This window comes from Fukomys damarensis, unplaced genomic scaffold (assembly GCF_012274545.1).
Source record: "Fukomys damarensis isolate Sample0158 unplaced genomic scaffold, DMR_v1.0_HiC HiC_scaffold_19, whole genome shotgun sequence".
Classification (NCBI taxonomy): domain Eukaryota; kingdom Metazoa; phylum Chordata; class Mammalia; order Rodentia; family Bathyergidae; genus Fukomys; species Fukomys damarensis.
The window spans coordinates 20,585,911-20,602,533 of record NW_022900931.1 but is presented as its reverse complement, the minus strand read 5'-3'; the positions used below and the strand labels follow the sequence as shown (position 1 = coordinate 20,602,533).

The following is a 16,623-nucleotide window of genomic DNA, read 5'->3' as shown; positions in this document are numbered from 1 at the left end:
CTAGGTACTGGACCCAGACCCTTCGCACTGAGATACATTCCCAGGTCATTTTTTTTATTTTCTTTCTTATTTTTTTTTTAAATTTTGAGGCAGGGTCTTATTAAGGCTCTAGACTTCCCAGGCTGGGCTCAAACTTGTGATCTTCCTACCTCAGACTGCCAGAGCACTGGAATTTCAGACCTGGCCACACTTTTTAAAAAGAATGAAAAGGTTTAAAAATTAGAAAAAGAAAGTCACTAAAAATCTAGATTTCTGTCTTTTCTTCCAAAATCAGCAGATCTAGGCACACAAGATCCATGGACTCTTGATATAAAAATTAATTAGAGGGCCAGGGATTTAGCTCGGCGGTTCTGCCACCTGCCTCAGAAGCGCAAGGTCCTGAGTTCGAGCCCTGGTATCAATAATAATTATTATTATAATTATAATAATAATTAGAGCCAGGCAGGTATCTACTTCTGCCTTCAAGTGAATAATGTCCTTTTCTCACTTGCTGTTCACATTCTGCAAGTGTGTGAACTCATTCTATTGGCTTTATTCACCTTCTTATTGGAGTAGCTGTGGAAACTGGGCTAACAGATGCTTTTCAGAAACAAATTCTAACACAAGAAGACAGGCGTTCGGAAGGAGGTAAAACCATGCGCTGCGCTTGCTCCCACGGTGTTTAGAGATGAGTAGGCGAAGTGTTCATGAATGGGGTTCGTGCCCTTACAAATAGAAGCCAGAGAGTTCCCTAGCTCACTTCCCTACAAAGAGAAGTCGGCAGCCTGCAACCGGAAAGAGGTCCCTAGAACTCAACGCTAATGGCTCCCTGCTCTCAGGCTTCCAGCCTCCAGAAACGTAAGAAGGAAAGGTTTGTATTGAAGGTGCCCAGGGTGAGGTGTTTTGTTACAGCAGACCAAGCTGACTGAGACAGAAACGTGTGGGAAACTCATAAAGCAGTCCTCAGGCAGAAAGGAAGAGAAGAATCACAGAAAAGGGACAAAGCACTGTGAATATAGCCCAGGGGCAAGGGTTGCTCTATACTTACAGGATGAGCTCCTGCTGCAACTTCTGTAACTCGTAAGCCAGTTCATTTTTCTCCCCTCGTAAATTCTGGAACCACACACAACCATCAGGCTGCCCGTGCGACATTACTGGGGAATTTACATTTAACAATCCTACCCTGCAGACTGTAAAACGACAGCATACCTCTGTAATGCTTCTATATTCTATGATGGACGACTTTAGCTCCTCTATTCTTAAATCCTTCTGAAAAGTACAAGAACGAAGAGCAAAAATATTAATGGAGCCACCAAATCATATCAGGCCATCAGTGTGAGCCACGGAGGAATCTTAAATACTCAGTTACCATGAGATCTTCTACCAAGCAATTAACCAACCAGTGTTTAGGATTAAAACATACAAGTAAGGGACAATACACCTTTTGCCCCGGGTTTTTAGTCTGCTCCAATAGAATCAGCCTGTAAAAGGTGATTCCTGAGCCCGAATCAAGATTATACTTATGATTCAGTTAAGGAAAAAAGTTTTTTCTACTAATACACAAAATATCAAGGAACCCAATTTTATCCAGTCCAAGCAATACATCCAGTAAAATCTCTATTTGAGACTGCAAGACCAGAAGGTACAGGTAGAGGGTATCTACATCAATCATTTTATCCCACGATTGGAACACAGGAATTGCTCAGCCAATGGACACTGGGCAGGTATGCAGGATACGGAAAGTCAGAGGCAAGTGAGGGATCACCACTGTCTCTCAAAATACCGTTACCATTATCGCAGTGGCATTGTTGGCGTAACATTCAGCATCTTGGACACGGTCCTCTAACATGTCGGGGAAGTGGAAAAGTGGAAAATATTGGTTTCCTTCCTCTTCCCTGTCTCATTGGATGGTGGATTTATCTGTTCACTTAGGCTGTGTTCTTCCTGTGTCTCTTAGAGTCTCTGTTAAGTCACATCTCATAGCACCATGTGTTACCAGGTAGGCTATCATCACGGATACAAGAATAAATAGAATGGTATCTCTGCACCTATCCATCAGTGGAACTAGGCAGCACATACCACTCTAGGGAATCTGCTCCCCACAGTGAATGACGGGGCATCCTCTTGTGTTGTTACGAATTAAAACCTCCTCGCCAGTATCTAGCCAGTGACTTGTAGGCTGAACACTGACACCCTTGTACTGGTGGCTGCACTCTACCAGAACTGATAGAGAATTTGTTCCAATGTATCAGCCAGAGTTCTTCACTCGGAAGAGCAGTTTCCCGTCCTGTCTTTTGACACAATAAAAAGCTCCTATCTTTTCATGGGAGTAAAATCACACAAATGACCACCTTTTTCATGACCTGGAGAGCTAGCCAATCCCACAGAAATCCCCAAAGGAAGGGACAATACCAACCTCTTGTACACTTGCCTCTTTATTGACCAATGTGTTCTCATAGGTGTGTAATTGCATCTAAAAGCAAACAAATTTAGGGAAGGCCATCAGGACATTGCACTTGTCCAACACTAGTACTATAAAATCATTCCCTACGGGAGACTTGCTTCTGAGAAACCTGTCACACACACATGGTTTCCACTTCACAAAGAACTTTCACATCCAGCCTAACAAGTCCTCCTCCACACAGGGCTCGCTCACTGCCCTCCCTTCACCACCAAGGAAGCCAGAGTCGAGCACTTCTGAGGTCCACCCAGGTCACACACAGTCCAGGGCACAGCCAAGCCCGAAAGGTGAGAGTCTGGCTCCAGTGACACATCCGTCCCTCTGTTTGAACTCCCCATGATAACAGGGAGTTGTCTTTGCTTCTATGGATGAAAATAAAAATCTGGACAAGACATGAACCTAGATTCCACGAGTCTACAACAAAGACCCTTCCTCTTTTAAAAACAGAATTTTAAAGTGTTCCAGATTCCTTGCAGCAAACCAAATTTTAAAGATGAGATTATTAAGCCAAAAGCAAGTTGGTTGACACACGCTTACAAATATGATAGAATTGATAAATACGTACAATGCTGAGTTGCAAACCTATAAATGCAATCAACACAGTAAAAGGCAGAATTACCATCGTAATTCTGTACTTTGGAGGTCTCTTCACAGGTCTAAAGATATTTTCAAACAGTGGTCTGAGCCAGGTGTGGTGGCACACACCTGTAATCCCAGCACTCAGGAGGCTGAGACAGGAGGATCACTGTGAGTTCAAGACCAGCCTGGGCTACATAGTGAGTTCCAGGTCAGTCTCAACTACATAGTGAGACCCTGTCTCAAAAAAACAAACAAACAAACAAACACAAACAGTCATCTGAGTTTGTGGAGTAGGTAGAAATACCACACTCAGGTTCCAGATGAGAAAATTGAAAAACAATTTGCTTCATGTTGAAAAGCTTTTGGGTAGAGAAGACAGGACCTGCACCTATGACTTCTGGTTCCTTACACTAGAGTTTATCACAGTTGCAGTTTCCAAAAAGCCACTTCTCATGTCGAATTAACTGTAATGTCTAAATTGTAAATGTAATCTGTAATCCATGAATATTCCCACAAAATTTTTGTTTCTGCTGGGAAACTTTAAAATTCTGCATCCACATGAAATTGAAGTATATCACACTTTCAAACATACACAACAAAAATATTACCCGAGTAAACCATTGAAGTGAGTGAAATGACATAAATTGATAAATTTATTGAATGGTGCCTTCCGTTTCCTGGTAAGAACATATAACACATAAGGGAAGTATATATTAAAAATAGAATTTTTACATGTAATAATCAAAATTGCATTTTCTCATTCCTTATTCGTAAGGTATCGTCCCTTAATTTAATAGGGGTAGAGATTCCTATTTTTAATTTTCAGCAGTAAGAAGATACAATTTCGTTAACTTTCTTGACAAGAGATTTTAGAAAATCAAAAGCTGATAAACTGCTACTGTAAGAAAAAGACAGACAAGAAGTGTAGCCAATGAAATCCAGAAATCTGTACCCCCACACTCTGCTTGTGGAATGTAAAATTGTGCAGCCCCTTTGGAAAACAGCCTGGCTGTTCCTCAGAAAGTTAAGCAGAATTGCCACATGACCCGGTAATTCTATTCCTAAGTGACGAAGAGAGTGAACACATGGATCTAACACACAAACCGGTAAACAAATGCTCATGGCAGTAATACAACAGCCAAAAAAAAAAGGAAACAGCTCAAGTGCCAGCAACTGAGCAGATAAACAAAATGCAGTATATCTCTAAACAAAATGGTATGTCCATAAACAAAGTGTGGTGCATCCAAACTCCAAACTCAGTAGTGTTTTATTCAGCAATAAAAGAAACCACACCCCACAGAATGGATGAACCTTGAAAACGTTATTCTAAGCAAAATAAAATTCCATTTATATATGAAATCTCCAAAATAGACACATCTAGAGACAGAAAATAGATTAGTGGTTGCCTAGGGCTGAAGTCACACTGAAAGGGGTTCCTCGTAAGATAATGAAAATGTTTTAAGCTTAATTCCCAGGGCAACCAACCAACTCTGAATACACCCTAAGCCACTGATTTATATACTTTAGGTAAATTTCATGAATTGTAAATTATGTAGCAGTATAGCTGTTACCAAAAAGGGAGAAAGCAAAAGAAACCACCTTTTAGAGAACTCAGACACTTGGAGGAATACAACTTTTAGAATTTATAACCACTGGTTATTGTCTCAATGGATGATCTACACCTTCACAGAATAAAACTGGCTTGATAGAAAAAAATATTTTACCAGTATTTGGGAAGTGCTTACTTGATGCTCTGTCTCAGTTTCAGATAATTTCTCAATCTTCTTTTCTAGTCCATCTATATCCAAAGCGTTCTTTAGATTCTAATACAAAGCAGAAGAATATTCTTAGATTTAGCACCAACAGTAATAAAAGCATTATAGCCAAAGTCTCTGATAGGAAGTGATACTGTATTTTCATTGACAACATTGTAACCCACGTAAAACTAAGAAACGGAAGTTGAGATTGTCCAGAAATAACTCGCTCTCTTGACTAGGACCGTCCTGAAACACGCTCAGTACTGGCTTCTGATATTCCATTCCCCCACCCCAACACTTACTCCACAGATAAGGCTTCAGCCTTCCTACGGCCAGTTATTGGGAGTCCTCCATTCACTTGGCTGCAAGCATCTTCCTCTCCAACCACCACCTCTTGTCTTCCATTTTTCCTTTAGCACCAACAAACCTTCAGTCTCCACTGCACCCTGCAATCCCTCCATCCTGCTACCTTTTCACTACCCTTCAAGTCGTTCCACGGGCTCGGATCCTCTTCACTCAGCTCCAGAGTCAAACGCCGGAATCTCTCCCTTCCACGTCCTCCAGTTCCCTTGCCTATTTCTTCCTTCTAGGATTTGTGTAAATTAGCTTGCCACCCACATCATGCCAGCAGGTCACGTGAAAAATCCTTGACCTTTAACCTCAATGTTTACTGGTTATCACATCACATCATCCTGGCATATTACACTGCCTTTTTCTGAAATCAGGGTTTGCCAAACTGTGCCAACCATCCACCCCTAAAGACCCAATCTAGCTGATCACCTGTTTCTATGAAGTTTGGTTTGGTGTGGTTTTGTGGGCTAGGTTTCTTGAGACAGGTTCTTGCTCTGTAGTCCAGGCTGACCTCAAATTTGGGCTTCTCCTGCACAGCCTCCTGAGTGCTGCGCTTACAGGTGAATACGACCGTGCCCGGTTTATAAATAAAGTTTTATTAGAGCTCAGCTGTGTTCATTTGCCTCTATATTGTCTATGAAAGGTTCTGCAGACGTTAGTTGTGGACAAAGGCCTTTGGAAAGTAAAGCCTATAAGCATTTACTCTCAGCTCCTGCACAAAAAAGTTTTCCAACCTCTACCCTATTGCATGCCTTTCACTTTCTTCAAATTTACTTTACCTCCCACATTCGCATTTTCAGACTTGATTTTGTTTTGTATTTCCTGCGATACTATAAACAATGAGAAGACAATTCCCGTATTACCTGCATGTATAATAAACATTTTAGGCTGCGTTCTAAAGCATTCCCTGATCTCACGCCTCTGTTCAACTCCACTGTTACTGCTTTAAACCGAGTCCCCATAAGCCTGGAACTGGGTCGTTTCAGAAGCCTCCTAACTGGTCTTGCTGGGTTTTCCTTGCCTCTCTACAGGCTGCTGTAAGGCGAGCAGCCAGAGTTATCTTCTTAAAGCAGAAACACTACCACTATATTACTCCTCCACTCAAAACTCCATCTCAGGGTAAAAGAGGGAAAGGAAAGGAAAGAAAAACAGTCCAAGTCCTCAGAAGAAAACCCTGCGTAGCCCGACTCCTGCGCTCTCAGCTCGAACCTCTTGCTTCTCATTTTCTGTTCCCCACGAGCTGGCCTCACTGCCTCTTCAAACTCACAGGCAGGCTGCAGCCTCAGGACTTAGAGCTTGCTGTTTCCTCTGCCTGCAAAGCACTCTCCACAGATAAACCCCCTTTCCAGTTTCCAGTCGAAAGGTTAACTTCACAGCACTGCTTTTCTTAACCACCCTGGTTTAATTGTACTTCTCCCTCCAGTCTGTTGCTTCTTCCCTCCATAGCACTAATTTTTGTCTACTATGCAAGCTCCTCACTGGGCCATTTTGCCTAAGTTCATGTACTCAGCATTTCGTTAGGATGGAGTCACTCATATAATACGTAAATACGTATTATAAATACGTGGTGGGTGGGTGGGTGGGTGGATGGACGAGAATCTCTACCCAAACCACTGCGCTGTTATTCACCCCCCCCCCCCCCCCCCCTCCGCTGTTATTCTTCACGCTGCCTCAGATTTTTACCTCCTAAAGGAGTCTCAGTTGGCGGGGGTATTCATATGAATTTTCTAACATGAATCAGGAATCGCAATGTTACTTCCTGATGAAGAGATTTAAGTATTCCATCTCAATCTAAACTGGTTTGGTACAATTCTTCGATGCTTGTCACTAATTTAAATACAAGAAGAAATTATCTTACGTGAGGAGTTGAAATAGAAAGCCCTAATTTCACAAACGTCAGCCTCACAGCTGTAATACAACAGAAACTTTCTTTACACCCTTTAATTACTCCTTTCCAACTCCTCATGAATTTTTTTTTTTTTTTTTTTTTTTTTTTTTTTTTTTTTTTTTTACCATGTAGTTGAGACTGACCTGGAACTCACTATGTAGCCCAGGCTGGTCTCGAACTCACAGAGATCCTCCTGCCTCAGCCCCCCGAGTGCTGGGATTACAGGCGTGTGCCACCACACCCAGCGCCCTTATGGATTTTTTTAAATATCCACCTGGTTCATAGTCTCCAGACTAGTCAGCACAGCTTAATATATATGTTGATAGACTTATATAAAGCCACATTTTAAACACTTCAAGCAGTAAGCGTTACTCACAAGCCACCTGTAGGGAATTTTCCCTCTCAAACAGTAACTTAGCAGTGACTTTGCTATCTGTTCTTCCAATGCTTAAATTCCATTGCTTAAGAAATACACTTGCAAAGATTATAGATTCAAGAGATTACACCAACATTTCCTAACATACATAAGGTACATTACAAGCAGCTTCGCGGCAACTATCTTGGTTGTTCTCCAAAACAACTACATGGAATATGTATTATTAGCACTGAAAAGATAAATGGATTTTCCAAGCCATGCTTTCATTCAGTCTAAGATCTGGATCTGGACACAAGCGTCTTGTTGTCTCACTCAGTGGAGTAACAGTGGGAAATTATTAGGTAACGCCCACCCTTTCCTTCTTGATGTGGATATTTTTAGGCTGAAGCATTTCATTTCACATTAAAACTAAACTGCTGAAATCTTATTTCTTCTCGATTTAGCTTAGTGGTTCCGCCAGCTTCCTTGCAAGTGCAAGGACCCAAGTTCGATCCCCGCTACCAAAAAAAAAAAAAAAAAAAAATCTTATTTCTTCTCTGGATAATTGCAAGAGTAATAAGGTACCTCTGTTCAGACAGAACACCCTACCTTCCTCACTTATACTTTGACAGATCGATTTGCTCTCAGGTCCCAAGCAGCCCGGGCAGTCACCTGGTTTGCACTGAAGTCATGGTCTCAACCCATGACTGTGCAATCCCCTCGTTTAGCTGTGCCAGTGTTCAATGATCCTGACATACCTCTTCCTGTAGAATCCGAATCTTAAGAATCAGAGCCCGGTTTTCTGTCTCCTGAAAAATGAATAAAAATATTTAAGAATTTTATAAACATTCTATACATTCACCTCCAAAGCTACTGACATTCCTTCCCTTTAGCCAACTTTTTTATTCATTTTGAGACAGCCTTCCAGAGCGCTGGGATTATAGGCAGGTACCACTATGCCTGGCTCCCTTTACCAACTTTAAATATAATATTCACACGTCGCAGTTGAGCCTCGTCTGAAAATATTTTCAACATGAGGTTGAGCTTGGCTTGCTGTGTCTCAGGGGCACTATGAGAAGTCAGTCTCCTCTCTGACTCACAGGAGTGGTAGTTAGGGAAGGGGGAAAAATACGAGGCATGGTGGTGCATGTCTATAAGCCCAGCCTGTGGGAGGCTAAGGCAGGAGGATCACCGAGAATTCAAGGTTTGCTGAGCGACACAGTGAGCTCAAGATCTGCCTGAACTACATAACAAGCCTCTGTCTAAAACACCAAGAAAGGGGAGGCAGGGCACTGCTCAGCTTCTTTCCCTGGTACTTAATTACCATCTATGTTTGACAAAGAGCTGAAAACTCAACTAGTCAAAATGCCCCATGAAACCAAAAAGAGTTCTAGCTTTGTGAAAGTGTGGATAGTCCCAGACTGAGTGTCACCACACATGAACATTAAAAACTATTTTTTTAATTCACAGCCTTGAATTAGGAAAAAAATACTCCAGGATAGGATAGTTGCCAAAACTGTTAATCACAAATCTTGCAAATAGGTTACAGTAAGAATTTTGTGTGGTTTTATTTTTTTTCCTCTGTTGATATGCATTTTAGTTTACAGAATAAACGGGTGTCACCTTTATAATATAAAAATGAAAGGGATAATGTCACAGGCTAAGATGTATCTCATTGACATAACAATAAAGGCACATATGTGAACATGTACACCATGGACTGGGAACTAGCAGACCGGTGTTAAATTTTTGCACTACCTTTTATTAGGTAATCGACTTTGAACAATCAAAACACTACCTAGAATTTATCATTCTACTAATTTTTTTGTTTGTTTGTTTTTTGAGACAGAGTCTCACTATGTAGTTGAGGCTGACCTAGAACTCACTATGTAGCCCAGGCTGGTCTCCAACTCACAGTGATCCTCCTGCCTCAGCCTCCTGAGCGCTGGGATTACAGGCGTGCGCCACCACACCTGGCTTCTAGTAAAAACGTTTAATATGAAGATGTAGCCGCTTGCTTCTATCTCATAGAATATCTATGATTAACCATGACATAAATTACTAAAAGTTCTTTTGAAATTATAAAACACTGTAAAATGCAAAAGACCCATACGGAATATCTAGGATAATACACTTTTGTCAATAGCAGTTAATATTATTGACCCCGACGAACCTCCTGCCTGCCTCCTGAGCGCTGGGATTACAGGCGTGCGCCACCACACCTGGCTTCTAGTAAAAACGTTTAATATGAAGATGTAGCCGCTTGCTTCTATCTCATAGAATATCTATGATTAACCATGACATAAATTACTAAAAGTTCTTTTGAAATTATAAAACACTGTAAAATGCAAAAGACCCATACGGAATATCTAGGATAATACACTTTTGTCAATAGCAGTTAATATTATTGACCCCGACGAGAAAAGACGATGACAACTAGATGCTTTACATGTGCCGAGTTTATTTTCTCCTCCCAGCCGTAGGGTGGGTCGTACTGTCCCACCCACTTTGTCTCGGGCAGTGGTCTCTGACCTTTTTTGGCACTGAGGACTGGTTTTGTGGAAGACAATTTTTGCACAGACAGGGCAGGGGTGTGTTAGGATGATTCAAGCACATTACTACACTCATCGTGCACGTTAGTTCTCTTATCAGATTGAGTACTTTAGTTCTGAGTATTACACTATATTCTCATAAGGAGCACACAATCTAGATCCCTCGGGTGGGCTTCATGGGAGGGTTCGCGCTCCTATGAGAATTAACGCCAAACCTGACCCGACAGGAAGTGCAGCTCAGGCAGTGACGCCAGGGACGGTGGGAGTGGCTGTAATTGCAGAGGAAGCTTCACTGGCTGGCTGGCCTCCTGCTTTCGGGGAGCGGGACCCAACCTAGAGAACACTGACGCTTAGAGTGGTCCTACAGCTTGTCCAAAGTCACACAGCCGGGGCCGGAACACAGGCAGTCTGGCTGTCCAGGATGGGCTTTTGATCATTTCTACATAGCGCGTCTGGGTCGGAGCTGCCCAGGGTCCTACACTGAGCGCTCCCTGCAATGCACTTACAGATTTGCACAGGCACAAAGGACCTGATGCCCAATGAGTCAGGTCCTTCCCTGCTACTCTTCACACAAGAGCTAAGCTAAATGAAGCTGAGTTAGTTCTGGGAGGTCACAAGGGACTGATCTTGCCTGGAAACCAAGATTCCCAGGGACTTTCACTCAGACTTTAAAAGCAGCTTTCCAACAAATGCCTAAAAACAGTGAGTTTAAATGACATTCAGTGACCCCTCCTCATCATTAACAATGCTAAAACACTATTTGAATTTAGCAAGATTTTTAGAAATTGCTACTAATGCTTGTGTTTCCCATAAAGTGATCACTTCTCTGGCATTTGGGTTAAAGCTTAGTCTAAGTAACTTTTTGCTCTGACATTAAAGGCCTGTGCTTTTTCAGCATAAGGAAGGACTTACGAAGCTTCTCAGCATCCTGAGAAAACTGGTGAAAGTATGACAGAATCTGGTTTTAGTTCAAGTGGTTTTTAGTAACAGATACTCAGGAACTTACCTACCAACTTCAGGAAACACTGCAGAGATTTTCTAGGTCTTTATAAAACATTATGAATATGACTGAGACAAGATAAAAATTTTAATCTGAGTGAAAAGAAAAACAGTTTTTAAAATCTTGTCTGTACTTTTCCAAAGTGTTACCAACTCTTATTGTCTTCTGATTTTTGCCCCAAACAAACCCTCTTGCGTATCAGTCTGGAAACTGTATGCCCATTTCAGAGTACTTCGTGACTTACCAATTGTTTATTCTGAGCTTCGGCCATGCTCTTCTGCTCCTCTAAAGCAGTCAAACTAATTTTCATTTCCTCCAGTTCTTCTTTTAACAGGTTTGTTCTCATAATAGCTTGGCGGGCACTGTGGGGGTGGGGGAGGACAATGCACAAAACCTCAAATGTAACCGTCAGAGATATTAAGGAAGTCGAAGACTATTTTTGGACCTAAGTTGAAAACCACTAAAGGCTTAATCCAGCTGACCACAGTAATGAACGCCTGATCTTTCAGTCCTTAGAAAAGAAAGGAATTTGGAAGGGGTATAGAGAAGGGAAAGAGAACAGAGGTAAAACAAATTATTCTTGAAGCTAAAGATTTAGAGAATCCCCCTTGAAATCTATCATTGGCTAAATGACACGAGTAAAGAGAAATGGTATTGGTTAGTGCAACTTTATGAGTATTTATTAAATAATGCTACATTCCAGGTTCTGTAACCTTGTATGGAAGACAGTGGAAGACAAGAGAGACAAGATCTCTTACATACTGGTGGTGGCGACAGCTAACCAAATAATTACCGATAAAAAATAACTGCTAAACAAATAATTATCAATAGTCTCTATATATAACAGTCCATGAATAAGTCTATTAGGGTACTGTTTGTAATACTAATGTATTAGAGGCCAGGCATGGTGGCGCATGCCTGTAATCCCAGCACTCAGGAGGCTGAGGCAGGAAGAGGATCGCTGTGAGTTCGAGACCAGCCGAGGCAACATAGCGAGTTCCAGGTCAGTCTCAACTACACAGTGAGACTCTGTCTCAAACCCCCGCCACCCAAAAAATAGTAATGTATTAGGAACAACCTGAGTGCCTACCAACTAGAAACTGATCAAATGAGTTTTGATGATCCAGCTTGTGGAATAAATGATTTGTTATCTCATTAGATTATAAACTGCTTTTGCAAGTCTAAAGGAAGGTACACTTTCTTCCTGAGGAATTACCTTGATCATGCAACAATTATTGACCTCTTGCTAAAACTTGGAAACGGCCAATTGCCCATCAACTGGTGACTGGATAAAGAAGATATGGAGTACTATTTAGCCGTAAAGAATTAGAAGCTGGAAAAAAAAGAAGGAGAAACTAGAAACACTTACAGCTAAGTGGATGCACATTGGGGCCATACGTTTAAGTGAAATAAATAGGACGCACGTGTGTAAACACCAAATCGTTTCTCCGGTGTGAGAAGGTGAGAATGTAAATGAGGCTCAAAATGTATAATAGATCATGTGAAATAGGAAGAAAAGGTACAAAGGGGAAGAGGAAGGGGTAGGTAATAACAAAGAAAAGAAAGGAATAAATATGAGAAAATGAAAAATCAGAAACAAGTCTTTGCTAATAGGGAGAGGTGGAGGGTTAGAAAGGAAGGCAGTGGAGTGGGGGAAAAATAAGAACCAAGATATATTGTGTCAAGGTCCAAATTCCCAGGGATGTCATAATACTGTATACCTAAAATCTACCAATAAACGTAATGAATTTAAAAAATTACTGACCTCTAAATCTATGCCAGGCACTGTCTTGGGCACTGAAAGCCAATGTGCCATCAATCCAATGAATGTCCCCCTCCCAGAGTCCGCAGTTTAACAGGGTAAACAGATAATTAAAACTACACTATGGTGTGATTAGGAACCAAGGTTGGAGACGGTCTAAGCTCTCTGTGCACCACATAAAAAGCAGGCAGTAAGGGAGTGTGTGCATCCGAGCAGATGCCAGCATGGGTCTTGCATTTTGCTGCAGGATCGAGTAGAAAATGGGCAGCAGATGCAAAGCAACAGAGCCCCATTATGAAAGGTTTCTTACACCATAAACCCTAGGAAGAAATTCAGCATGTAGGCCAGGGATGTAGCTCAGCGGTCCTGCACTTGTAATGCAAGTGCAAGGTCCTGAGTTCAGTACCAGAGAAAACACACTTGGAGTTTATCTTGCATGCAAGAGAGCTCCGTCCAGATGTTTAACACGGAGGCAGGAAGTGGTCAGACTGGCATCTGCCAAGTGTTCCTGCCAGCACAGCACGTCTGGAAGGCTCATCACGAGGCTGCTGCGGTGATCTAGGTGAAAGGTGATGCTCATGTGAATTAAATAGACGATACAGGACTGGGAGGAAGGAAATCGATACACTGGAGAGATACACAGGAGCTCATTTAACATGACTCGCTATTTGATGAAAGGGAAGCTTAAGGGAGAAAAAAGAGCTAAGAAGAAGAGATGACGGGTGGCTTAACGGTGTAGACGGCGGCACACAGGCTGCTCACCAGATTCCTGGGCTCCTGATCACTCTGTGAGGGACCCAACTGCTTTCCAATGCTGTTCTTTTCTTTTCTTTTCTCTTCCCGTACTGGGGATTGAGCTCAGGACCTTGCGCTCGTGAGGCAGGTGCAGTGCCGCTGAGCTACACCCCTGGCTCTCCAATGCATTTCTTGACTGCTTAAGTTAGAGACCAACTAGAGCACAGACTGCTTCTAGGACTTGCAACCAAACCTTGACACATTCATTCGAGGCACAGTTTTGTTTTGTTTTGTTAAGAAACTTTGAAGCACATATCAATAAATAATAAGCCAATTGTGGAAAGAAGAGAACTGAAGGTAAGTATTTTTATGGTACACATGAGATTGGTTTGGTGTCTAGCCTGGACCATGTCAAAAATCAAGGTGAGGCACTGGAGATTTAGCTCAGCGGTTCTGCCGCCTGCCTTGCAAGAGCAAGGGCCCAGGTTCGATCCCCGGTACCAAAAATAGAAACAAAAGCAAAAATCAGGGTGAGAATCTACGGCTGCACTGGTCCACCGGCATTCCATTTAAACTCAAACCCTGCTATCCAGAACTTTAAAATACTTATGCCTATAAATGCAGACTTTGTAAGAAACTTGTTTCTTTCCCTGACAATCAAGCATTCCCCTCTAACCCATGGTATCAGAGCTGGGCACTGTCTGGTATGTCTTTTATATTCTCTACTCTCTTTTTTATCTTGAGCTAAGGTCACAAATTCACATTTCTTATCCTTCTAGGCTGTAGGTGCCTGGAGAGCACATGTAAAACTTGACCCATCCATGCGTTCCTCTTAGTATTTATTGTGGGACCACGGAGAGTAAGATTGTGACTGACCCACGGAATGCTTTGGACAGACCCACACCTGGTCCACAGACGAAATGAGCTCAGCATTAGCCTGGATGGCACAGCTTATAGACCATCACTGCTAGAAAAGCATGGATAAATATTCCTCATGAGAATGTAAGATGGTAAATTTACTATGCCACACAGTTTGGTAGTTCCTCCAAAAGCCAAGTATAAATTACTATATGATACAGCAGTTTCATTCCTATGGATTTACCCAAGAGAATTAAAAAACATAAGTACATAGAACATTTGTACATAAGTGCTCCCAGCAGCATTATTCATTATAACAGAAGCATGGAAATAACCTAAACGTCTGTCATCTGAAGAGTTGATTTTAAAATGTGAGACAGTATTACCCATAAAAAAGGAAAGACATAGTGATACCTGCTTCAGTGTGAATAAGACTTGTAAACTCTGTCTAAAGGAAAGCAGCCAATCACAACAGGCCACATATTAGGAGATTCTATTTATATAAAATGTGCAGAGAAAGTACGAGACAGAGTAGACCAGTAGTTGCCAGGGGCTAAGGAAAGGGGAGAGGAAGAAAGAACCAACTGGAAAAAGCATAGGGTTTGTCCTCAGAAGGACAAAAATGTTCTGGAATTAGATAATGGTGAGGATTGCACAACCCTGTGAATATATTAACACCGCATTGTCCATTTAAAGTGTGAACTGTATGATATGCAAATAATATGATAAAAGATGAAAAAAGAAAACTGAAACTCACCTTTTTACTTGAAGGCGTAATTCAGCGCAGTCCTCTGTTAACTGGCTGTTAGCTTCTTCTGAGGTTTCCAAAGCCAATTTAAACTTATGATTTTCCTCTTCCAGTCTCTGTTTGTGGAAATGTAGGTCTGCTACATAGGTAATTAAGTCAGACACATCTCTAGGGGCAGAAGAATACATGAGGATGACCTCCAACATCTCCAGTCCCTTCTATTTAAAATAAACTATACGGTTAAGTTTGAGGATTAAATGTTCTTATGAAGTTTTCTGCTCCCATCCTCATCATAAATGCAGCACCTGTGTACAATAGATATTTATTCAAACTTTCATTATACAGTAAGAGCAAGGATTTTTTCCAAGAGTGCCCGTCAGCCCCGGCCACTCGGGAAATCAATTTGCAGGTCTTTAGCTCTTTGCCCCTTCCCTCCTCACGTTTGCTTTCCTCCATACTGAAACGTTTCTGTCTGCCCAGGTGGTGGAAGTTTCCAAAATAAGCAGATATGATTCATTGGGGCACTGGATGGCAGGAGGCTGCGCTACAACTTCAACCCGGACACAATTCCGAGAGCTTTATAGGTGGAGCCTGGGTTCACCACTAGTACTCATGTTCCCCGCCCCAACACTGGCTCAAAACCCCTTAGAAAAGTCTGGACTGCGTGTTTCACGGCACTCCGGACCACCTCTTCCTCTCTCCTGTCTTTTCTCAGTGTTTTAGCACAGGCTGGGTACATGGCCTCCTTCTTCACATTTTTGCTGGATAAAATAAGAAGGAAACAGAATCGCCTCTCTAATATCCACAGCTCACATGTTTAGTGGAAAACAGAATTTCCCACTCACGTTTAAAATACCCCAATAAAGAACCTTAAAATTAATCCCCTAGATTACTTCAAAAGGAACTTATTTTTTTATAGAAAACACATGAAGTCAATGAAAGAGAAGGGTTTCATGAGTGAATAAATGGTAATTTTTGGATTGCTAGTTTTATAAGAATTCATTTTCCTAATGAAACTGGTTCCAATGTAGATGGTATAAAATAGTTAAAATTTTAAAGACAATTATGTTAGCTCTACCTAAAAAAAGAAAAATGTTAAACGACTTTAAGTAAAAAGTGGATCTACTCAAGTGTAGTGTTGTAAACCTGCAATCCCAGCACTCTGGGAGGCTGAGGCAGGAGGATCAGGAGTTCAAGCCCAGCCTGGGAAACTTAGTAATTGAGCAAGACCCTGTATCAACAGAAAATAAACAAAGGGCTGGGGATATACCTCAGTGTGAGGGCCCTCCATTGGCAGTATTATTTTAAAAACATCAATGTATAGGGCTGGGGATTTAGCTCAGTTGTTTCACTGGCTCCTTTGTAAGCATAAGGTACAAGTTCGATCCCCAGTACCAGAAAAAGAAAAAAAAAAAAAACAACAACAACAAAAAAAAAGAAAATGTAAATCTTGGAAAAAAAGAAAATAAGCAAGGAAACTAGAAGCACTTGAGAATGCTTTGCCAGGGCGGGGTAATTTAGCTCAGTGGTGCCATGCCTGCCTCACAAGCACAAGGTCCTGAGTTTGATCCCTGGTACCAAAAAAAAAAAAAAAAAAA

At 41.6% G+C, this 16,623-nt stretch overlaps 1 protein-coding gene across 1 annotated transcript in view; it reads right to left on the bottom strand.

The window, feature by feature from the left end:
- The window catches only part of Irag2 (inositol 1,4,5-triphosphate receptor associated 2), a 115,976-nt gene that overhangs the window by 74,160 nt on the left and 25,193 nt on the right, over positions 1-16,623 (bottom strand). The window contains exons 6-12 of the mRNA XM_010615129.3: positions 15,035-15,193; positions 11,167-11,284; positions 8,129-8,179; positions 4,765-4,842; positions 2,396-2,452; positions 1,189-1,248; positions 1,028-1,092 (exon numbers count right to left, since the gene is read on the bottom strand). Of these exons, the coding sequence (XP_010613431.2) occupies positions 1,028-1,092; positions 1,189-1,248; positions 2,396-2,452; positions 4,765-4,842; positions 8,129-8,179; positions 11,167-11,284; positions 15,035-15,193 (588 nt within the window). The remainder of the gene's footprint in view (positions 1-1,027; positions 1,093-1,188; positions 1,249-2,395; positions 2,453-4,764; positions 4,843-8,128; positions 8,180-11,166; positions 11,285-15,034; positions 15,194-16,623) is intronic.